The 24,555-nt window shown below is 37.8% G+C and overlaps 1 protein-coding gene across 10 annotated transcripts in view; it reads right to left on the bottom strand.

Moving 5' to 3' along the window:
- The window catches only part of TUT4 (terminal uridylyl transferase 4), a 133,781-nt gene that overhangs the window by 29,004 nt on the left and 80,222 nt on the right, over nt 1–24,555 (bottom strand). For all 10 annotated transcript variants that reach the window (XM_023188532.2, XM_023188499.1, XM_023188544.1 and 7 more), the window contains 7 exons: nt 21,869–22,019; nt 18,107–18,193; nt 14,989–15,092; nt 11,960–12,017; nt 11,765–11,868; nt 11,380–11,469; nt 8,486–8,599 (listed from right to left, as the gene is read on the bottom strand). In XM_023188532.2, the coding sequence (XP_023044300.1) occupies nt 8,486–8,599; nt 11,380–11,469; nt 11,765–11,868; nt 11,960–12,017; nt 14,989–15,092; nt 18,107–18,193; nt 21,869–22,019 (708 nt within the window). The remainder of the gene's footprint in view (nt 1–8,485; nt 8,600–11,379; nt 11,470–11,764; nt 11,869–11,959; nt 12,018–14,988; nt 15,093–18,106; nt 18,194–21,868; nt 22,020–24,555) is intronic.

Genomic DNA, 24,555 nt, shown 5'->3' with positions numbered 1-24,555 from the left:
TTGAGTAAGAGAATAGAAAAAATATTTTGGGGGCTGGGCACGGTGGCTCATGCCGGCAATCCCAGAACTCTGGAAAGCCAAGGCAGGTGGATCACCTGAGGTAAGGAGTTCGAGACCAGCCTGCATGGCGAAACCCTGTCTCTACTAAAAATACAAAAAAAATTAGCCAGGCATGGTGGCGGGCACCTATAATCCCAGCTACTCAGGAGGCTGAGGTAGGAGAATCACTTAAACCCAGGAGGCGGAGGCTGCAGTGAGCCAAGATTGCGCCACTGCACTCCAGCCTGGGTGACAAGAGCAAAATTCTGTCTCAAAGAAAAAGAAATAAAAAACATTTTGGGTTTGAGTGTGTGTTTTCTCCTCAGTAACCCATCACATCAACAGGCTAAAGAAAAAAAGTCACAGATCAACAGATGCAGAAAAAGCATTTGACAAAATTCAACACCCATTCATGATTAAAAAAAAAAAAAAAACTGTCTGTAAACTATGAATGGAGGAAAATTTCCTCAGCTTGTTAAAGAAATCTACAAAAATCCTACAGCTAACATCATACTCAAATGGTGAAAAACTCAATGCTTTCCCTTGTAAAATCAGGAATAATACAAGGATGTTCTCTTTCACCACTCCTTTTCAACATCTGGGAAGTCTTAGGTAATGGTGATACTGGAAGTTCTAGCTAATGCAATCAAACAAGAAAAGGAAATAAAAAGTATACAGGTTCAGAAGAAATAAAACTGTTCATATATGACATGATAATCTATGCATAAAATCCAAATTGAAAAAATACTCCAAGAACTAATAAGCAATTATAGCAAGTTTACAAGACACAAGATTAATATAAAAAATTCAAACACTTTCCTAGATACATGCAATGAACAAGTGGAATTTGAAATTAGAAATACAGTATCATTTACGTCAGCATCAGAAAATGAAATACATAGGTATAAGTCTAACAAAATATGTACAAGATCTACATGAGGAAAACTATAAAACTCTAATGAGCAAAATCAAAGAACTAAATAAATGGAGAGATACTCCATTATAATTGACAGGAAGACTCAAAACTGTCAAGACTCAAAATTGTCAAGACTCAAAATTGTCTAGACCAAGTTCTTCCCAACTTGGTCTACAGGTTCAATTCAATCCCAATAAAAATTCTAGCAAGTCATTCTGTGGATATTGACAAACTGACTCTAAAGTTTACATAGAGAGGCAGAAGACTCAGAATAGCTAACACAATATTGAAGGAGAAGAACAAAGCTGGAAGACTGACGCAACCCAACCTCAAGACTTATTATAACTCTACTATAATAAGAGAGTATGGCATTGGTGAAATAATAAATAAATCAACGGAACAGTGGAGGGCCCTAAAGTATATAAATATAGTTAACTGATCCTTAACAAAGGAGCAAAGACAATACAGCGGAGAAATAATATTCTTTTCAACAAATGGTACTGAAACAAATGAACATCCACATGCAAAACAATGAATCTAGGTATAGACCTTACACCCTTCACAAAAAATTCACTCTAAATGGGTCACAGACCTAAATGTAAAATAAATAAAACTCTTGGAAGCCGGGCGCGGTGGCTCACGCCTGTAATCACAGCACTTTGGGAGGCCGAGGCGGGCGGATCACAAGGTCAGGAGATCGAGACCACAGTGAAACCCTGTCTCTACTAAAAATACAAAAAATTAGCCGGGCGTGGTGGCAGGCATCTGTAGTCCCAGCTACTTGGGAGGCTGAGGCAGGAGAATGGCACAAACCCGGGAGACGGAGCTTGCAGTGAGCCGAGATCGAGCCACCGCACTCCAGCCTAGGCAACAGAGCGAGACTCCGTCTCAAAAAAAAAAAAAAAAAAAAAACTCCTGGAAGAAAACACAAGAGAAAATCTATAAGACCTTGAGTATAGTGATGTCTTCTTAGACACAACACCAAACGCAAGAGCTATGAAATAAATAATTGACAAGATGGACTTCACTAAAATTAAAATTTTCTGCTCTGCAAAAGACAATGTCAAGGGAATGAAAAAACAAGCCACAGACATGGAGAACATAGCTGCAAAACACACATCTGATAAAGGACTATTATTCAAAATACACAAAGAACTCCTTAAACTCAATAGTAAGAAAATAACTTGTTTAAAGAATGGACCAAAGAACCTCACCAAAGAAGACATATGAATGGCAAAATAAGCATATGAAAAGATTTCCCCATAATGTCATCAGGGAGATGCAAATTAAAATAACAATGGGCCAGGTGAGGTGGCTCACACTTGTAATCCCAGTACTTTGGAAGGCCAACGCAGGCAACTTACTTGAGCCCGAAGTTCAAGACCAACCTGGGCAACATGGAAAAACCCTATCCCTATAAAACAAACAAAAATTAGCCAGGCATGGCAGCTCATGTCTGTAGTCCCAGCTACTTGGAGGCTTATGTAGGAGGATCACTTGAGCCCAGCAAGTGGAGGCTGCAGTGAGTGGAGATCGCACCACTGTAATCTAGCCTGGGCAACAGAGCAAGACTCTCTCTCAAAAATAAATAAATAGATAAATAAAACAAAATATTAGATTGATGCAAAAGAAATTGTGGTTTTGACATTAAAAGTAACCTCAACACTTTGGGAGGCCAAGGTGGACTTGAGCCTAGGAGTTCGAGAACAGCCTGAGCAACATGGCAAAACCCCGTCTCTGCTAAATATATAAAAAATTAGCTGGGCTTGGTGGTGTGCACCCGTAGTCCCAGCTACTCAGGAGGCTGAGGTGGGAGAATCACCTTAGCCTGGGAAGTTGAGGCTGCAGAGAGCCATGACCACACCACTACAGTCCGGCCTGGGCAGCAAAAAGAGTGAGACACTATCTTAAAAAAAAAAAAAAAGAGAGGGAGGGGAGGGAGGACGGACGGACGGATGATTATACACCTAAGAAAAGAAAGAAAGACTACTACACACCTAAGAGAATGGCCAAAATTCAGAACATGGACAAGTACTCAAACGCTGGGTGGATGTGGAGCAACAGGAACTCACACACACTGCTGGTAGAAAGCAAACTGGGTACAGTCACTTTGGAAAACAGTTGGTCATTTCTTACATAACTAAACATATTCGTACATACGACTCAGCAATGTGACTCCTTCGTATTCACTCAAAAGACTTGAAAATTATGTCCATATAAAAACTTGCAGAGATGTTTATAACAGCTTTATTCGTAATAGCCAAAACTTGTAACACAGATGTTCTTCCATATGTGAATGAATAAACTGTAGGACATCCAAACAATGGAATATTACTGAGCACTAAAAAGAAATGACAGGCCAGGTGTGGTGGCTCATGCCTGTAATACCAGCACTCTGGAAGGCCGAGGCAGGTGGATCACCTGAGGTCAGATGTTAGAGACCAGCCTGGCCAACATGGTAAAACCCCACTCTACTAAAAATACAAAAATCAGCAGGGTGTGGTGGTGCATGCCTGTAATCCCAGCTACTCAGGAGACTTAGACAAGAGAATCACTTTCATCGCTTGAACCCTGGAGGCGGAGGTTGCAGTGAGCTGAGATCGTGCCACTGCACTCCAGCCTGGGCAACAAAGCGAGACTGTGTTTCAAAAAAAAAGAAAAAGAAAAAGAAAAGAAAAAAAAGGAAATGATCACTTTCATCGTTTGAACCCTGGAGGCGGAGGTTGCAGTGAGCTGAGATTGTGCCACTGCACTCCAGCCTGGGCAACAAAGCGAGACTGTGTCTCAAAAAAAAAAAAAAAAAAAGAAAAGAAAAAAAGGAAATGATAAAATAGATTTAGAGGTTCAACAAGAGTCTAAGCATTTAAAAATTTTAAAAAAAGAAAAAGAAATGAGCTATCAAGTCATGAAAAGACATGGAGGAAATTTAAATACATATCACTGAGTGATGGAAGTCAATCTGAAAAGGCTACATACTGTATGATTCCAACAATATGATATTCTGGAAAAGTCAAAACTATGAAGACAGCACAAAGATTAGTGGTTGCCAGGGGTTGAAGGGAGGATGACTAGGCAAAGTACAAAAATTTTTAAGGCATTGAAAATAGTCTGTATGATACTATAATAGCATATATTGATGTATCATTGATTATGATAAAATGTATACATTATGTATTGCCCAAACCCTTAGAATATACAACATTAAGAGTAAACGTTAATTGCAAACTATGGACTTGGGGTGATTATATGTCAGTGTAGGTTCATCAGTCGTAAAAAATGTACCACTCTGGTGGGGTTAATAATGGGGGAGGCTATGCGTGTGGGTACAGGAGGTATGCTGGAAACTCTTTACCATCCTCTCAATTTTGCTGTGAACTTAAAACAGCTCTGAAAAAATACTTTATTATTTTTGTTCTTTTAATTGTTTTTTTATATGTCTATACATATTTATTTTTACAGTAAATACATTTGTCATATATTTATATATTTTTTCAAAAAGCACTACTTACAAGAGTAATCAGAAAATCTAAATATCTAGAAATAAATCTAACCAAATATATGTAATTACACAATCACGGTATGAAGAGAGTGAGAAAGAGAATTGTCTATTTTACTTTTCATGGGATACAATAAAACATTTATACATTAAATGTTTTCTGAAGGACCTGGAGCAACACTGTACTACTCTGAGATTTTTTTTTTTTTTAATTATTATTATACTTTAAGTTCTAGGGTACATGTGCATAACGTGCAGGTTTGTTACATATGTATACTTGTGCCATGTTGGTGTGCTGCACCCATCAACTCGTCATTTACATCAGGTATAACTCCCAATGCAATCCCTCCCCCCTCCACCCTCCCCATGATAAGTCCCGGTGTGTGATGTTCCCCTTCCCGAGTTCAAGTGATCTCATTGTTCAGTTCCCACCTATGAGTGAGAACATGTGGTGTTTGGTTTTCTGTTCTTGCGATAGTTTGCTGAGAATGATGGTTTCCAGCTTAATCCATGTCCCTACAAAGGACACAAACTCATCATTTTTTATGGCTGCATAGTATTCCATGGTGTATATGTGCCACATTTTCTTAATCCAGTCTGTCACTGATGGACATTTGGGTTGATTCCAAGTCGTTGCTATTGTGAACAGTGCCGCAATAAACGTACGTGTGCATGTGTCTTTATAGCAGCATGATTTATAATCCTTTGGGTATATACCCAGTAATGGGATGGCTGGGTTATATGGTACTTCTAGTTCTAGATCCTTGAGGAATCGCCATACTGTTTTCCATAATGGTTGAACTAGTTTACAATCCCACCAACAGTGTAAAAGTGTCCCTATTTCTCCACATCCTCTCCAACACCTGTTGTTTCCTGATTTTTTAATGATTGCCCTTCTAACTGGTGTGAGATGGTATCTCACTGTGGTTTTGATTTGCACATTTCTCTGATGGCCAGTGATGATGAGCATTTTTTCATGTGTCTGTTGGCTGTATGAATGTCTTCTTTTGAGAAATGGCTGTTCACATTCTTTGCCCACTTTTTGATGGGGTTGTTTTTTTCTTGTAAATTTGTTTGAGTTCTTTGTAGGTTGTGGATATTAGCCCTTTGTCAGATGAGTAGATTGCAAACATTTTCTCCCATTCTGTAGGTTGCCTGTTCACTCTGATGGTAGTTTCTTTTGCTGTGCAGATGCTCTTTAGTTTAATTAGATCCCATTTGTCAATTTTGGCTTTTGTTGCCGTTGCTTTTGGTGTTTTAGACATGAAGTCCTTGCCCATGCCTATGTCCTGAATGGTATTACCTAGGTTTTCTTCTAGGGTTTTTATGGTATTAGGTCTAACATTTAAGTCTCTAATCCATCTTGAGTTAATTTTCGTATAAGGAGTAAGGAAAGGATCCAGTTTCAGCTTTCTACTATGGCTAGCCAATTTTCACAGCACCATTTATTAAATAGGGAATCCTTTCCCCATTTCTTGTTTTTCTCAGGTTTGTCAAAGATCAGATGGCTGTAGATGTGTGCTATTATTTCTGAGGACTCTGTTCTATTCCATTGGTCTATATCTCTGTTTTGGTACCAGTACCATGCTGTTGTGGTTACTGTAGCCTTGTAGTATAGTTTGAAGTCAGGTAGCGTGATGCCTCCAGCTTTGTTCTTTTGACTTAGGATTGTCTTGGCAATGTGGGCTCTTTTTTGGTTCCATATGAACTTGAAAGCAGTTTTTTCCAATTCTGTGAAGAAACTCATTGGTAGCTTGATGGGGATGGCACTGAATCTATAAATTACCTTGGGCAGTATGGCCATTTTCACAATATTGATTCTTCCTATCCATGAGCATGGTATGCTCTTCCATTTGTTTGTGTCCTCTTTTATTTCACTGAGCAGTGGTTTGTAGTTCTCCTTGAAGAGGTCCTTTACATCCCTTGTAAGTTGGATTCCCAGGTATTTTATTCTCTTTGAAGCAATTGTGAATGCAAGTTCATTCATGATTTGGCTTTCTGTTTGTTAGTGGTGTATAAGAATGCTTGTGATTTTTGCACATTTATTTTGTATCCTGAGACTTTGCTGAAGTTTCTTATCAGCTTAAGGAGATTTTGGGCTGAGACGATGGGGTTTTCTAAATATACAATCATGTCATCTGCAAACAGGGACAATTTGACTTCTTCTTTTCCTAACTGAATACCCTTGATTTCTTTCTCTTGCCTGATTGCCCTAGCCAGAACTTCCAACACTATGTTGAATAGGAGTGGTGAGAGAGGGCATCCCTGTCTTGTGTCAGTTTTCATAGGGAATTTTTCCAGTTTTTGCCCATTCAGTATGATATTGGCTGTGGGTTTGTCATAAATAGCTCTTATTATTTTGAGATATGTTCCATCAATACAGAATTTATTGAGCATTTTTAGCATGAAGGGCTGTTGAATTTTGTCAAAGGTTTCTGCATCTATTGAGATAATCATGTGGTTTTTTTCTTTGGTTCTGTTTATATGCTGGATTACATTTATTGATTTGCGTATGTTGAACCAGCCTTGCATCCCAGGGATGAAGCCCACTTGATCATGGTGGATAAGCTTTTTGATGTGCTGCTGGATCCGGTCTGCCAGTATTTTATTGAGGATTTTTGCATCAATGTTCATCAGGGATATTGGTCTAAAATTTTCTTTTTTTGTTGTGTCTCTGCCAGGCTTTGGTATCAAGATGATGTTGGCCTCATAAAATGAGTTAGGGAGGATTCTGATAAAATATTTTAAACACACACCCAAATATACATCACTCAGCACAGATTCAGCAACTTAAATCTTTGGCTAGGAAAGGATTTAAACAAAAATTTAAAATTTTTACTTCCCGTCCACTGTTTAAAAGAGGGAATTAAATGCTGGTAAAAATATATATATATTCATTAGAACTTCTTAAAACTTACTAAGGCTATCTGACACCTACTATATGGCTTATAATTTTGTGATTTTTTTTTTTTTTTTTTTTTTGAGATGGAGTCTCCCTCTCTGTCACCAGGCTGGAGTGCAGTGGTGTGATCTCAGCTCACTGCAATCTCCACCTCCCGAGTTCAAGCGATTCTCCTGCCTCAGCCTCCTGAGTAGCTGGGATTACAGGCATGCACAATCACGCCTGGCTAAATTTTGTATTTTTAGTAGAGACGGGGTTTCGCCATGTTGGCCAGGATGGTCTCGATCTCTTGACCTCGTGATCTGTCTGCCTCAGCCTCCCAAAGTGCTAGGATTACAGACGTGAGCCACCGCGCCCGGCCTATTTTGTGATTTTCTTCTTTGTCACGTTTATGTGAAACCAGAATATGTGACTCTTCCAACCAATTCTGATGCTTGTCTCCTAACTAAAAATAGTCACCATTCTAAAAAATTTGAATTGGATCCTCCCTAATGCCTACAAATCTACTTTGTGCCAAGACTCAGGAGGAAAAGATGGATGATTAGTATCTACTTTGTACCAATTTCAGAGAGTATAAATTGACTACAAAAAGGAACTTTATAAGTCACCAATTCTGAGTGAATGAGTATAATGTTTCTTTCAATGTACATTCTTACGTTTAATGTAACTGATATGACTTTAGAAGAGATAAGGAAGAGTTTCCCTGGGTTCATTCTAAACCAAAATTCACAAGGTTGACTAAAGCATACATAAGAATAAATCAATCTTCACTGCCAGGCAACAGGAGGGAAAATATTCTAGAAAGAAGAAACCTGTGTACTTGCATCTTGGAGAATATAAAATGTATGAGTTTATGGCTGGCTACAAGAACTTCACAATCATCCACAGCACTCTAGGACTGTAAAATTTAAAAATGTTACAAAAGATATTGAACGGTTCTGTTCATCTAATATTCTTCTGGTAGTCTATATTCTCCCATAATAAATTTTTCAAAAAGATTCATTGTTTAATTATAGCATTAATGGAAAGAGAAAACTTAGGACATCGATGACATGAACCAAGCAAAATCTCCTGTGTTTAGATCTATTGTTTTCAAAAAAAAACCTCGTTCATAGTTTTCTTAAACACCTACCTCTTGTAGAACTGGGATAACAGGTGGCTTTCTCTGCTGCAGAAAGTACAGCACCATAAGGATATATGCATATGAAGATAAACTTCCCCTGGAAGCATCCCCAATGTCACATCGCTAAAAAACAACATGATTGAAAACAAAACTTCAGAGTCTTACTCCATGCAGAATTATATTAAACATTCTGCCACATCATTTTTTTAACCCATAGAACTGGGTTAAACTGGATTAAAAACAAGCTGCACCGTCTATAATCCCAATACTCTGGGAGGTTGAGGCGAAAGAAAAGCTTGAACCCAGGAGGTCAAGACCAGCCTGGGTAACACAGTGAGACCCCATCTGTACAAACAAACAAAAAACTACTACACATGATGTGGGGAAATAGGTACTCTCACACACTGCAGCTGAGAGTATAAATTAATACAAACACTATGAAGAATATCTGACAATATCACAATTACAAAAGCACATTTTCTTTGAACCAGTAATCCTGTTCTAAGAATGTACCCTACAAACATGCCAAAAAATATGTGAAATGACTAAGAAGGTTTTTTAAATTGCAGCTCTATTGTAATAGCAAAAAATCAGAAATAATTTTAGGTTCATCAGTAAAGCACAGGTTTAAAATAACTAAGGACTATTTGCATAATGGAATGGCATCCAGCCATTAGAAAAGAACAAAGTCCCTGATGGTCTAGTGGTTAGGAAAAACATCTTTTTTTAATAAATAAAAAATAAACAAAAAAGAACAAGGAAGCCAGACAAAGATGACAGGCTCATGCCTGTCATGCCTGTCATCTCAGCACTTCGAAAGGCCAAGGAGGGTGGATTGCTTGAGCCCAAGAGTTCAAGACCAGTCAGGGCAACATGGCGAAACCCCATCTCTACAAGATATACAAAAAATAGTTGGGCGTGGTGGCACACACCTGTAGTCCCAGCTACTCAACAGGCTGAGGTGGGAGGATCAATTGAGCCCAGGAGGTCAAGGTTGCAGTGAGCCGTAATCATATCACTTTACTCCAGCCTGGGCAACAGAGTAGGATCCTGTCTCAAAAATAAAAATAAAGGCTGGGCACATGGCTCACGCCTCTAATCACAGCACTTTGGGAGGCTGAGGCGGGTGGATCACCTGAGGTTAGGAGTTCTAGACCAGTCTGGCCAACATGGCAAAACTCTGTCTCTGATAAAAACGCAAAAATTAGCCAGGCGTGGTAGCAGGCACCTGTAATCCCAGCTACTCCGGAGGCTGAGGCAGGGAGAACTGCTTGAACCCAGGAGTGGGAGGCTGCAGTGAGCCGAGATTGTGCCACTGCACTCCAGCCTAAGCGACAGAGCAAGATCCCATCTCAAAAAAAACATAAAATTAAAATAAAAATTAAAAAAAATAGGGGAGGAGGACGAGAAGGGGGAGAAGGGAGGAACCCTGAAACAATCTTCAGACTTTTTCCCTTGAGCAAGGATTTAGCTTACATCCATATTTAAAGGGGAAAGGGGTGATTTCATTAACAGAATTCTATGTAGTTAAAACAAAACTGTCATGTTAGAGTTACCTTGTTAGGCGAATCTAGAAAAGTAGGCATATCAAGTCTTGTATATAATATGTGCCTGAATGCTTTTCTAAGATACATTCTTGTCTAGAAAGACATGTACAGGAATATCTTTAAAAATATGCTTTCCAGGCCGGGAGCAGTGGCTCAAGCCTGTAATCCCAGCACTTTGGGAGGGCGAGGCGGGTGGATCACGAGGTCAGGAGATCGAGACCATCCTGGCTAACATGGTGAAACCCCGTCTGTACTAAAAATACAAAACTAGCCGGGCGAGGTGGCAGGCGCCTGTAGTCCCAGCTACTCAGAGGCTGAGGCGGGAGAATGGCGTGAACCCGGGAGGCAGAGCTTGCAGTGAGCCGAGATCCTGCCACTGCACTCCAGCATGGGCGACACAGCGAGACTCTGTCTCAAAAAAAAAAAAAAATATGCTTTCTAGTCAGGCACAGTAATCCCAGCACTTTGGGAGGCCAAGGCTGGAGGATCACTTGAGGTCAGGAGTTTGAGACCAGCCTGGCCAACACGGTGAAACCCTATCTCTACTAAAAATACAAAACTTAGCCAGACATGGTGGTGAGTGCCTATAATCCCAGCTACTTGGGAGGCTGAGGAAGGAGAATCGCTTAAACCCAGGAGGCGGAGGTTGCAGTGAGCTAAGATCCCACCACTGCACTCCAGCCTGGGCGAAAGAGCAACAATAACAGCAGCAACAATAACAAGAGCCTTCCTATTAGAAAAAGGAAGTTTTATGAAATGAAAATCTGACCAAGTTTCTCCCCTACTAAAACTCTTCCACTAACACATTAATAAAATTAATCATTTTACTGAGCAGCTACCATAAAGCAGGCACTACAATGAACTAGGGAAACAGAGGTCCCTGTCCTCATCTAGTTTACACATTTAGCAAAAGAACAAGAAAACTAAATTCAATGTCGTAACAAGTGTTATAATAGGAGAAGCAAAAGGTATTATTGGTATTGTTTTGTTTTCTGGGTCATAAAAATTTATCACTAAACTCAAATATAAGATTCCTTAACTCAGAAATTCTTAACTAGGATGATATGCCAACTCCTATGCCTGGGGTTGAAAATCACTGCATTGAGAAATTTTACTGCTGAGAAACTGACTAGTCAGTTGCACATGGGAATAGAGCACATAGAGGAAAAAAATACTGAGAGCCACCCTACTCTGATAGGTATCAATTCAACCTATATAATACTGAAAGTTTCTTTTTTTAAAAGCTCAGACAAACAAAACTGAGACAATATATTTCACAAATCTGATATTAGTATGCTTGACTTTAATTATCATGAGCATTACTACAAAGCAGATCATTAATTTCTTCATAAATACCTTAGCAAACACTTTCATAGTATATCCCAAATACTGCACTCTAGGATCAATAGCTGCATAAGTAGCTAGCATTCTTGTGTTATGTTGAGCCTGAAAAATAATTACATATTTGAAAGCATTTCAAATTTCTTAAACTTAAACTACAAATCAGATTTAAAAATGTAATACACTCCAAATACAGAATATATAAATGTAAAATGTAAAATATCTATTAGTGAGTCAAACAAAAACTGACCTTCAATCTAAAGGAAGTATCAAGATAACTAGTAAAATACTTTTTCCTTACACTGTTCACATTTGAAAGTTTTAAACATAAAGGTATAGTCAGTAATCTGTAAACTTTTACAATGAAAAGTATATACACGGCCCATAAAGATAAACTTACCAATGTATTATATAAACTGATATCGCCTTCTAACCCACTTCGTCTGTGTTCAAATTTTACTATAGGCACTTTGGCAGTAGTTATAGGCAAAATGTTTCTTAAACCTAATTTAAAAAAAAAAAGACTTCAGTAGGTTAAATAATTTTCATATATGCTAAAAAAAATTCTTTTGTTTTAAAGATTTAAAATTCATACCTGGATGTCTCTTAAGAATTTTTGCCAAATTTTCAATTATTTCCTTACAATTTAATTTCTAAAAAACAAACCAAATAAATAAAGGTTTGACTCAATTTCACCTTGTGCAAATTCTACTTTAATCTAGGCATTTAATAGTAGCACTTAAAATTTCCAGCCATAAAGTCCTATAATAACATTGCTACTCCAAGTAAGTGATTCATAGACCTACAGTATCAGCATAATCTGGAAACTTCATAAAAATGCAGAATCTGAGGATCCTCCCCAGTCTACTAAATCATAATCTGCATTTTAACAGAATCTCAAGGTAATTCACATGCAGATTAAAGTTTGAGAAGCACAAAGATCGGAGAAGAATACGGTTTTCAAAAAGTGAATAAACAACTACAAGTGAGTTTGGCGAGGGCAAAACAATATAGTGATAAAGGACATAAGCTCTGAATTGAGACAAACTTCGATTCAAATCTTAAACTAAGTATTGATTAGCTGTGCGACTGACCAGAGGTTTAACCTCTCTGAGCATCACATTACTATTCTATAAAATCAAGACAATCACAAACTCCTGTCCTGCAGAGCTGTTGGGAGGATTACATGAGATTATGTATGTAAAGCACTCAGCAGAATGCCTGGCACAAAATAAGCCTTTAAATCTGTGAGTTAATTATTATTATTATTATGTTGATGTGGAAAAGAAAGATACTCCTATTATCACCAGCACCTATTTCTCCAAGGAAATTCTTACCTCTGTAAATGTAAATGCGTTACTGTTGTAAAAACCAAAGACAGCAGATTTGGTATGGTAATGATAATCATAATACATAATGATTATGGCATTAAAAATTAACTGGAAATAGCTGAAGGGTATAAACATCAATCCCAAGAGTTATAAAGTAACTTCCATTTTTCCAACATGTTCTTTTTAGCTACATGAGAGCAGGAGCCATTGCAGCTAAACCAAAGGATTTCAAAGAAACCATTAGTTACTAATTCACATATGATAAAATTAACAAAGGAGGTAATTTTTCTCTTTATTATTCAAGAATACAATTATGCTAAATCTTAAAAGTTTCAATTATGGCTCATCTGAAAGAAAATGATTTATTATTTTCATTGTTTCAACTTCCCAGTAGGAATGGCACATATTATATATAATATACAAACCCTTAGTGATTAGAAGTTTAATTAATAAATTTTACATAGAAGATTTCTAAACTCTAACCTCTTTCCTGGGTAAAAAAACCATTCCCTATTCCCTCAATTCTTACTCTTCAGAATGAAGAAGGGCAGCCACTTTCCAAGTAGGTGGCTCTAAGCAGAATTTAGTAAAGGAGAACAAATAAAATACTTGCAACTTTTCAGTTTCTTTATAAGACACCAGAAGCAACCTCTTATGGCCAGAAATAAGTCATCACTGCCGTCTTTACTCCGGGTCTAACAATTTCAAAACCACCTTTTGAGAGAATGATTGTAGAAAAGCACACTATTCTGCTGAATTCTTTTATAACGTAACAGAGGCGATACTGACACCACTACAGATGCCAGAAGCTGGGCCTCACCCCAATCTTGCAAGCAGTCCCTCATTTTAAAACATAAATACCAATAGCTAGGCTGGTAAAGGACTGAACATCTGCAAGGATACCCTCCTTTGCTAGTTGCCGTTGAGAAGGCCTGGGACACTTCTTCCCTGTCCAATCAGTCCTTTTCTTCCCTGGAGCTTGGACAATCTCCTTCCCACTATTAAGGCCTGGTATACAAAAAAGGAAAGCGTAAGTACCCACTCTCACTGCTGAAATTGCACTTGGGGAAGGTCTGCTCCTGGCATCTCACGGTGGAACTCAGAAAACTATCAGTTTCAGAAAGCAGTGGTTAGGTTCTACAGTACTATTAGTACTATATTTCAGCTACATTATGGGTTAAAAAAATTACAGAGAGGCAGTGAGATACAACGGAAAGAGCATGAATTCTGGAGTCAGACAGACCTGGGTTACGAATCCCGGCTCCAACAATTACTAGCTGTGTGAACTTGGACAAGTCAGTTTATCTTTCAAAGCCTCAGTTTCCTCATCTGTAAAATGGGGGAAATAATACCTACCTCGAAGGTGGTTGTAAGAATGAAATGAGATAATGTATGTAAAAGTGTATACTGGGAACTCAATAAATGTTAGTTCTCCTCCCCGCCCAAAATGAGTTTCTAAAAGCTATCTTGGCATTTTATTTATTTATTTATTATCTTTTTGAGACCGAGTCTCACTCTGTCGCCAGGCTGGAGTGCAGTGGTGCGACCTCAGCTCACTGCAACCTCTGCCTCCCAGGTTCAAGCGATTCTCCTGCCTCAGCCTCCGAGTAGCTGGGACTACAGGCGTGTGCCACCATGCCCAGCTACTTTTTTTATTTTTCGTAGCGACGGGTTTCACCATGTTGGCCAGGAGTGTCTCGATCTCTTGACCTCATGATCTGCCCGCCTCGGCCTCCCAAAGTGCTGGGATTACAGGCATGAGCTACCGTGCCCAGCCCTTAGCATATCATTTGTAACATTGCTTCTATGGAAAAAATTTTATGTGAGTAGCCAAAAATTACAACTAACTTTTAGAACAAAACCAATTATGAATTAGATGACCACCTGTATTTACTACCTATAGTAATACAAAGACGTCATCTAATGAAAGAGATATGAGAAGACAAAGTATGAAAGATCAATGTTCACTACGAAACTGAAGCATCAGCTTGTCATTGGCTCTGGTGAAAAATTCCAACTTTGTGGTATATTAACTTTGTCCCAAAATTCATTACAAATCACTTGTAACTCTTAGTCACATGGTTTTTGTATCATAAAATTACTGAATCACTTTTAAGGTTTCAATGTCTCCTACATTGAAAATGCTATTGTTTTCATATTTCAAACACTTATTTTGCTAATATATTTATACAAAGAGTGATACCACATTTTTATCACTATCACATACAAAAATAAAAATAGAATCGTCACTGGGAGAAAATAAACTTACATAACGCTTTCCAAACACTCTTACCTCTGCATTTTCATGGCCTTCCAGGGTCATACAAATATCCAGATCACTATCACGAAATCCAAATCCATTCTTAGAAGAGCCAAATAAGCACAATCTTGCCTTTTCTAAGCAAAGGAAAACAAAGTCCAAAGTCTTATTATTAGCAGAGAGGAGGAGTCTTCTATTATCTACTAATGACCTAATACAACATACTCTCGTCGTTTTCTATGATTTAATTACCTATCACTGGAAGAAATACTGAGAAATTCCAAAATACCTTGAGTTCAAGCTTTTGCCCAAGTTCCCATACCCATGTACTCAACTGCTTTTTCCAATTTTCCACAGACATCATAAATTCAACATCTGAACTATCAACTTTACCCCCAATCTATTATTATTTCTATTATCACTGTTCTTAGCAAATAGTACCATCATGCACTCAGTTGCCCACATCAGAAATACAGGTGCAATACTTAGTATCTCTCTCTCTCAATGTCCACATCCAAACGATCATTGAGACTTTTAGCTTTTTCTGACTTACATAATAAATCCATCTGCTTTTATACATTCTCAACATCACTACCAATAGTAAAGATCAATATTTGAGGACTGCCCTCTTAAAAATAAATTAGTTCTTTCAAAGCACAATTCATGTAGGTTTACAAACACCACCTTAGTATATGATTCTCTTCCAAAAATGAGTAATTATAGTCCACTTGATACAAATTATGATAGGGTTACCCTTCAGACTCAGTGTCATCTAATAACAGCCACCATTTCAAATAAGCTGTGGTTTGACAGAGTTGGATTTTTCTTCCTATTACTTTTTTTTTTTTTAAGAGACAGGGTCTTGCTATGTTGCCCAGGCTATAGTGTGCTGGCTATCCTTAACAGGCACAATCATTATACACTACAGCCTCAAACGCCTCGCCTCAAGCAATACTCCCACCTCAATCTCCCAAGTGGCTGGGATAACATATGTGTGCCACTGGGCCTGGCTCTTCCTATTAATTCTAAAGTAGACTACACATTTAGATAGGACATTTATACTTTCAAAACTTCATACCCCCATCCAGTTCTGATGCTCTACTTGAAATTTCAATGATAGCTGAGAAGCAAAAAAGAAACTATACTCATCAGCAAATAAAAATGAGCATGAGTTTTATATAATAGAGACTTAGATTTGGTCAATACTTTATATACTCCTATAATCCCAGTGTTTCAGGAAGCCAAGGTAGGAGGATCATTTGAGGTCAGGAGTTTGAGACCAGCCTGGGCAACATGGTGAGACTTTGTCTTTACAAAAAAATTTTAAAAGAAAAAGAAAAAGAAGGTGGGGTGCAGTGGCTCATGCCTGTAATCCTAGAATTCTGGGAAGCTGAGGTAGGTGGATCACTTGAGTTCAGGAGTTTGAGACCTGCTTGGAAAACATGGTAAGACTCCATCTCTACAAAAAATAATCTGCTGGGTGTGGTGGCGTGTACCTGTGGTCCCAGCTACTCAGGAGACTAAGGTAGGAGGATCGCTTGAGCCTCAGAGGTCAAGGCTGAACCCTGATGACATGATCGCACAACTGCAGTTGAGCCCAGGTGACAGAGCAATATCCTATTTCATATATATATATATATGTATGTATGTATTCTTTTTTTTTTTTTTTTTTGAGACGGAGTTTCGCTCTTGTCGCCCAGGCTGGAGTGCAAAGGCATGATCTTGGCTCACTGCAACCTCTGCCTCCCAGATTCAAGTGATTCTCCTCCCTCAGCGGAGTAGCTGGGACTACAGGCATGTGCCACCACACCCAGCAAATTTTTGTGTTTTTAGTAGAGATGGGTTTCACCACATTGGCCAGGCTTGTTTGAAACTCCTGACCTCAGGTGATCCACCTGCCTCAGCCTCCCAAAGTGCTGGGATTATAGGCGTAAGCCACTGCACCTGGCCAAAAAAATTTTTTTTAATAAAAAGTAAATTAGCCAAGCACGGTGGCACACACCTGTAGTCCTAACGACTTGGGAGGCTAAGGCAGGAGGATTGCTTGAGCCCGGCAGTTTGAGGCTGCAGTGAGCTATGATCATGCCACTGCACTCCAGTCTGGACAACAGAGTGAGACCCTGTCTCTAAAAAACAATAATGATAATATAATTTTTTAATTAAAAAATACTTTGTTTTCAAATACTTTTAAATGTAATATATAGCACATAACAGGTCATCTTGTAAAAGTACAAATTCATTCTGATTGTAAGTCAACGTTTATCCTTTTCTAAAATATTTAGTCACAAAAATCTTGATTCTTCATCCCCATGCCCAAAACTTACTCTTCCTGCTCTCTCTGCCTCTGTTATATAGGACCACCCACTGTTACTGTTATAGCAAAAACCTTGAAACCATCCTTGATTTCTTTCTCTCATGCCTCACATTTTCCATCAGCAAATCCTGTTGGTTCTACCATCAAAATATATCCCAAATCTGACCACTTCTCGTCTACTCTGGCCTCACACAGCACCCTCCTAAATGTTCTACTTGCTTCTAGCCTTATAGCCCAGCAACCCATTTGCTCAGATCATGTCATTAATTAACTAAAAATCCTCTAAAAGATTCTCATCAGGTACTCAAAATAAAATCCAAAGTCTTTCTACCAACCTCCATAAGGCACTAATGACTTAATTCCTAAACCACCTCTTTGACCTCTTCTATACATTACAATCTACCTCTAGTACTCCACTCCAGCCACACTTACTTCCTGGCTACTCCTCAAATATGCTAGACATAATCTAGTCTTGTTCCATCAACAATGTTTTCTCCTTGGATATTTATATAACTTGCTCCTTCACATTATTCAGGATTCTGCTCAAATGCTACCTTATGAGAGAGGCCTATCATAACACCCCATCACTTCTTTCATCTCCCACACATTTAACAGCATGTATTATTTGCTGATATAATATTATATATTTATTAGTCAATTGTTTTTCTCCCCATTTGAAACATAAGTTTCATGAGGTTTCATCTCTTTCATTAGAATTGTATTCCCAGCAACTAGAATAGTACTTAACACATAACATTCAATAAATATTTTTAAATAATTGAAACTCAAGACATGACTACAGCAAAAACGCAATACATTTTTTAACCTATGACATACCATCATATTCTTTTTGAATAAACTTTTCCAAGCCAATTAAAATTTGCTCCCTGTTGTGTTGTTCAGAACAAGGTGGTGATAACTCATCTGGGTTTACAAAAAGAAGAAAAAAGGAAAAAGAAAAGTAAGGAAAACGGAATCTGAAAACATGTTCAAGTTTTTACCCTAAAAATTTTACTTACAGTTTGTTCATTATTTGTTGACTTCTCTGACTTTAAAACCAGAAATGTTACTGGGGAAGGGTCTGGGAGATAGAAGGAAAAAAACTGTTTTTCTGTTTTAGCAACCCAAGGGAAGAAATGAAACAGAAAAATAATTTTTAAGATATATATATATATATGAACATTTCACATGATCATTTTCCGTATATCTACAAACCTATTTACTTCTGCACTCTCCCCCATATCCATGCTTATTTTCCCATCTGTTAAGATCTGTATTCATATTGCTATACTAGGCATCTGGCCCATTCAAATTTAACAGTTCCCTCAAATGCCTGGTCAAAATTTCTATCTTCCCTATAAACTGTTCTGCCTAACCACAGCCTTCAATGATCTCTCCTTAGTTTCACTTCTTTAGTTCTTCAAACTGTGTGCCACAGTCTAGTACCTGATTTATTTTGTCCTTTTGGTTTTCTAGTTATTTCATTTATATTCATCTTATTTTTCCAAGTAAGTCCATATATTTCTTAAGAACAAAGTCTTTTTTTCCCTATCTCTTCCAGACTTATCCCCAGAAGTTAATACAGTAACAGGAACAAAGCAGTAATTTATTAAGAATTTGTTATAATGAATAAAACTAATATTCAGCTTTTTAAAAATAAATGCAGTTATCAGTGCTTACAGAAGAAGGGGAGTTAAATAAATGAAATTCATGTAATTTGTTAATTTGTTTTTAGGGCAGTGAAACTATTCTGTATGACACTCTAATGGTGGATACATGACACAGTGCACTTGTCAAAACCCACAGAATTTTGCAGCACAAAGAGTTAGCCTTAATGTATGCAATTAAAAAAAAAATCAACTAGGAGGTTGGGATCTCAGGATGTAATGTAGACTGTGACAAAATAATCTAACTGTATTATAAATGTATGAAACAACTTCACATGAGGGAGTGGGGGGAAAGGTGCTGACCTAAGTAAATTTGAAAATGAGTGGAATGAGTAAGACTAAGAAATGATACATAAGCACTGTACTCTAACTAATAAAGTTGTTTCCCACAGGGGTATTGATTAACAGTTCTGATACTGCTATATATATGTACTAAAATGGAACAACTTAAAAAATGAATAATAGATGCTAGGAAACAGGTTTCTCACTGCTGGAGTGGGAGTTTACGTATACGTGTGGCTAAAACGAGCCATGTGGTAATGGGTTAGAGTTGGATATACCATTACTAAATCATGTTTGGTTTAATACAGATAAGCTGGCTACACATAGGCTGTGCGTGGTGGCTCACGCCTGTAATCCCAGCACTTTGGGAGGCCGAGGAAGATGGACCACGAGGTCAGGAGATCAAAACCATCCTGTCTAACACAGTGAAACTCCATCTCTACTAAAAATACAAAAAATTAGCCGGGCGTGATGGCAGATGCCTGTAGTACCAGCTACTCGGGAGGCTGAGGCAGGAGAATGGTGTGAACCCGGGAGGCAGAGTTTGCAGTGAGCTGATATCGCGCCACTGCACTCCAGCCTGGGCGATAGGGTGAGACTCTGTCTCAAATAAAAAAGATGGCTACATATAGAAATATTTATAGTAAGTTTATATACATAGGTTAGTATACACGCACACATTTTCTTGCTCTGAGATGGCCTTGAAGCAACAACAGCCCAGTAACAGCAAGCACACCTAGTGTTTAGGTCTTAGTTTCTAATATCATTCTCCAATAAAAGGAATCACTGCTCCTTGGACAAATGCCTAATTCTAGGAGTGGGGCACAAAATATACACGAAGTGCCAGGAGCATCTTATAGTGCCAGAAAATATGAAAGTGTTAAAACCCAAACAAACAAAAAAACCACACACTGATGGATATATATAAATGGGACCAGGAAGACAAGTAAAACAGCTTCCAATGGCCAAAGCTGGAATAATCTGAACAAAAGAAAATTATATTCCATTATAACCCAAAGTATCAAATATCTATGAGCCCACATTGAGATAAATGACTAAATAAGTAAAAATAAATGTAAACTGTATCTTAATAAAGCTGCTAAAAAAACATGTGCCATGACCCAGCCATTCTAAGTATTTAGCCAAGATAAATGAAAGCGTATGTACATACTCAGACCCACAGAGCCAAAATTTTGAAATGAGACAAATATTTATCAACAGGTGAATGGATAAACAAGTTGTGGTATAGCCATACAATGGAACACTACTCAGATACAAGAAGAAATTAACCACTGATACACAACATAAATGAACTTCAAAGTAATTATACTGAGTGAAAAAAGCCAGACAAAAAAAGAAAACATTCTGTATAATTCCACTTATACAGAACTCTAGAAAATGCAAACTATCTATAGTGACAAAAGCAGAAAAGTAGTTGCCTGGTGGGAAGTGGAAATGGGGAAGAAGGGAGAGATTACAATGAAGCCCTAAATGTTATAACCAGAAATTTTATCTTACCTGGACACAGGAAGTAATTCATAAATGTCTGCTGAGTAAAGGTGACTCCCAGGTACTCTGTAAACGTTTGCTGAATAAAGGCATGCCAGGCTTTCCCAAAAATATCTTTATAGCCTTATCTCTCTCTATTGCCTTTCTTATACCCTACCAAATCAAAGGCAATTATTCCCCCAAACAAATTATGCACTTTATGCTTTTTTTTTTTTTTTTTTTTAAGATGGAGTCTCACTCTGTTGCCCAGGCTGGAGTACAGTGACACAATCTTGGCTCACCACAACCTCCGCCTCCCAGGTTCAAGTGATTCTCCTACCTCAGATTCCCGAGTAACTGGGACTACAGGCACCCGCCACCATGCCTAGCTAATTTTTATATTTTTAGTAGAGACAGGGTTTCAACATGTTGGCCAGGCTGGTCTCGAACTCCTGATCTCATGATCCACCTGCCTCGGCTTCCCAAAGTGCTAGGATTACAGGCGTGGGCCTCTATGCCCAGTCACTCTATGCTTTCATGAATAATCTTTGACGTTTAAAAATGCAACTCAATCCATCTCAAATACCGCATCATTAATCCTGATTCCTCTAATCCACCCCAGAAAAAATTGTGTTTACACTGCATTTCGTTTACCACTATTATAGCACATAATACATTCTATTTCCAATTATGGCAATTTACATAAATGCCATATTAATCCATCTAGAGCAGTCTTATCCAAGAATGTTGCAATGATGAAAATGTTCTCTATCAATGCTATCCAGTGCAGCAGCCACTAGCCACATGTAGCTACTGAGTACTTGAGATATGTCTAGTATAAAACTGAAGAACTTGGTTTTAATTTAATTTTAATTGATTTAAATTTAAAAGCCACATAGGCTAGAAGCTACCGTGTTAGACAGTTCACATCCATATTCTAAGTTCCTTAAAAGCAATATATATGGACTCTCAATTCCCCTTGGCATTTACCATGATGCCCTGCACATAGTAATCATTTAGTAAATATGTGTGCTTGGGTATCTATTCAAAAACCTCCAGCAAAACAAAATGTAAACAAACTTTTTAAATCAGAAAATTAATATTTAATATCTGAGAAGGAAGAAGGATCTAGTCCCAATAGTCGTAGTAATGAAAGACTTACCAAAACATCTTTTACATACTAAATCGAGTATTTCCCGAAATCGGTTTGTCATTGGTGGTAGAGGTTTTAGATCAATTTTCCTAAAATCCTCTGGGCAATCATTCTTTGAATGGCCATCTTTTTTGCAGATGCTGCATACTATCGTTGGTGGCTACACAACGATAAAAAGAAATCTAATTTAATAAACTTTTGAGGGACTTCTCACTTATAAAGTAAATTCAAAAAGAATCTTTTATGTAACTCAGTTTTGATAACCTGTGCTTCCAGGAGGTAATTTTTTTTAAAAAATGTTGTTAAAACGCAGTATTAGCTACAAAAAACTTTTTTGAGTCAAGCACTTTTTCTTCCCCAGTAAAATTATATCAAGGATTAAATTTACCTGAAAATGAAAGATACAGAAAATGCCAGGAGATGCAGAAGGTATGAGTTCATTCAAACAGCTCCCAAAGGAAAATATATGCATTATATTTTAAACTTACTGAGATCTAACAAAACAGATTATAAAGAAATTTTAAGGTGCACCTTTCATTTCACTCCATTTTCTATTTTCTGAATCAATCACAGAACCCCCACTTAGTTGGTTCAATTTATTACATTAGTTGCTCAAGAGACCAAACCACAGACTGAACACTAAAAATAAATTAGCTTCATACGAAGAGTAACTTATTCAACAGCCACACAAAATGAACTTCAAACCCTCATAACCATTTTAAATGGATTTCAGTGGACACCAAACAAGTGGTTAAAACACAAAAATTTATGCCAACTCGATGAAACAAACACATATGTTTAAGAAACACCAATACTCTTTTCTTTATTGTAATATGCCTATATCCTAAAGTGTCCTTCTCCAGTGTTAGCCTGTACATAAATTCTGATACAAATTATATAAGGAAATCTCCTTTTGCAAGAATGACGCACTGTGTGCTAATTAACAGTACTACAAGAATCTCTACCAGCTTTTCAAGGTTTTTTCTTTAAAAAATGACATATTTAGGCAGGAAACTCTTTAAATAGTAAAAATGAAAACTGGAGAAACAGTACTTACCCTAAGTTTCCAGGAAAAAAAGTATAAAGGATAAGACATGTAAACTGAAGTTATATAATTAAGTTTTCTAAAAACCTGCAATTTATTTGATGCTTTCAACAGTCCATGTGCCCTAAATACTGCAACCGAGATAAAATGCAACAGATGTATATTTATATAGAATGAAGAAATACTACTTATCAGGAGGGGGAAATGGGGAGGTGCTGGTCAAAGGGTACAAAGTTTCATTTATGCAAAATAAATAAGTTCTGGAGATCTGCACAAAGTAGGGCCTAAGATTAATAATATGTATTATATTCTTAAATTTGCTAATAAGGTATCTCTTAAGTTCTCTAACTACAAAAGGAAAAGAAGAGGAGGGTACTTCTGGAGCTGATGGATGGAGAGGTTTTCTGTGGCACTGACAGTGATAATAATATATATATACTTAAGTTCAAACACATCCAGTTGTAGACATTAAATATATATAGCTTTTTAAATGCTAGTCATACCTTAAAAAAGCAGATTTTTAAAAAATAGGCAATACAATTTAATAATTAGGTTAAACATCTTCAAGCTTGTCAATAATTACTGATAAAACAATAGGCCTGGATAAGGCTAGATGACTTTCCTTTTTTTTTTTTAATATTCTACTTGGCTTATGTATGATCTGTATAATCATTTTTTCACATGGATAATGATAATGATATTTCAATTCTGTGCAATGCACTGGAAGTAATGTGACTCGGTTAAAACTTTGTTTTATTTGCAAAGCAGTTATCGCTTACTTCCTGTTCAATAGGTTTTTTCCTATGATTTTAAATGATTTCCTTTATGAGTTAAAGTTCAGACTATCTGGCCAGCTGGAGTAGCTAACATCTATAATCCCAGCACTTTGGGAGGCCAAGGCAGGCGGACCGCTTTAGCTCACGAGTTCAAGAATAGCCTGGGCAATATGGCGAAACCCCGTCTCTACAAAAAAATACAAAAATTAGCCAGACATGGTGGTGTGTGCCTGTAGTCCCAGCTACTCAGGAGGCTGAGGTGGAAGAATGGCTTGAGCCCGGGAGGTGGACTGCACCACTGCATTTCAGCCTGGGCGACAGAGCCAGACCTTGTCTCAAAATAATAATAAGTTCATACTATCTTACTTCAAAAGTAGAAAAGTTTGGATTTCTGTAATTCATACAGGATAAGCTGAAATCCAGAGGCTCAGTAGCAGAAACAGAAACTGGATTCTTCATCTTTCTGACTACTAATCTTAGTTTCCCTCAACTACCATTAGTATGCCTATATTTCCCCCCTCAATCTCCCCAGCACTTTGGGAGGCCGAGACGGGCGGATCACGAGGTCAGGAGATCGAGACCATCCCTGGCGAACACGGTGAAACCCCGTCTCTACTAAAAAATACAAAAAACTAGCCGGGCAAGGTGGCGGGCACCTGTAGTACCAGCTACTCAGGAGGCTGAGGCAGGAGAATGACGTAAACCTGGGAGGCGGAGCTTGCAGTGAGCTGAGATCCGGCCACTGCACTCCAGCCTGGGCGACAGAGCGACACTCCGTTTCAAAAAAATATATATATATCTTTAAAGTAGAATACTTTTAGAATTTACAAACCTTGTATTTTTTGGGGAAGAAAAATTTTATGTATAAAAATTAG

Source organism: Piliocolobus tephrosceles, chromosome 1, assembly GCF_002776525.5.
Source record: "Piliocolobus tephrosceles isolate RC106 chromosome 1, ASM277652v3, whole genome shotgun sequence".
In the NCBI taxonomy this organism is placed as follows: domain Eukaryota; kingdom Metazoa; phylum Chordata; class Mammalia; order Primates; family Cercopithecidae; genus Piliocolobus; species Piliocolobus tephrosceles.
The sequence above is the reverse complement of the archived record's forward strand: the minus strand, read 5'-3'. Positions and strand labels throughout refer to the sequence as shown.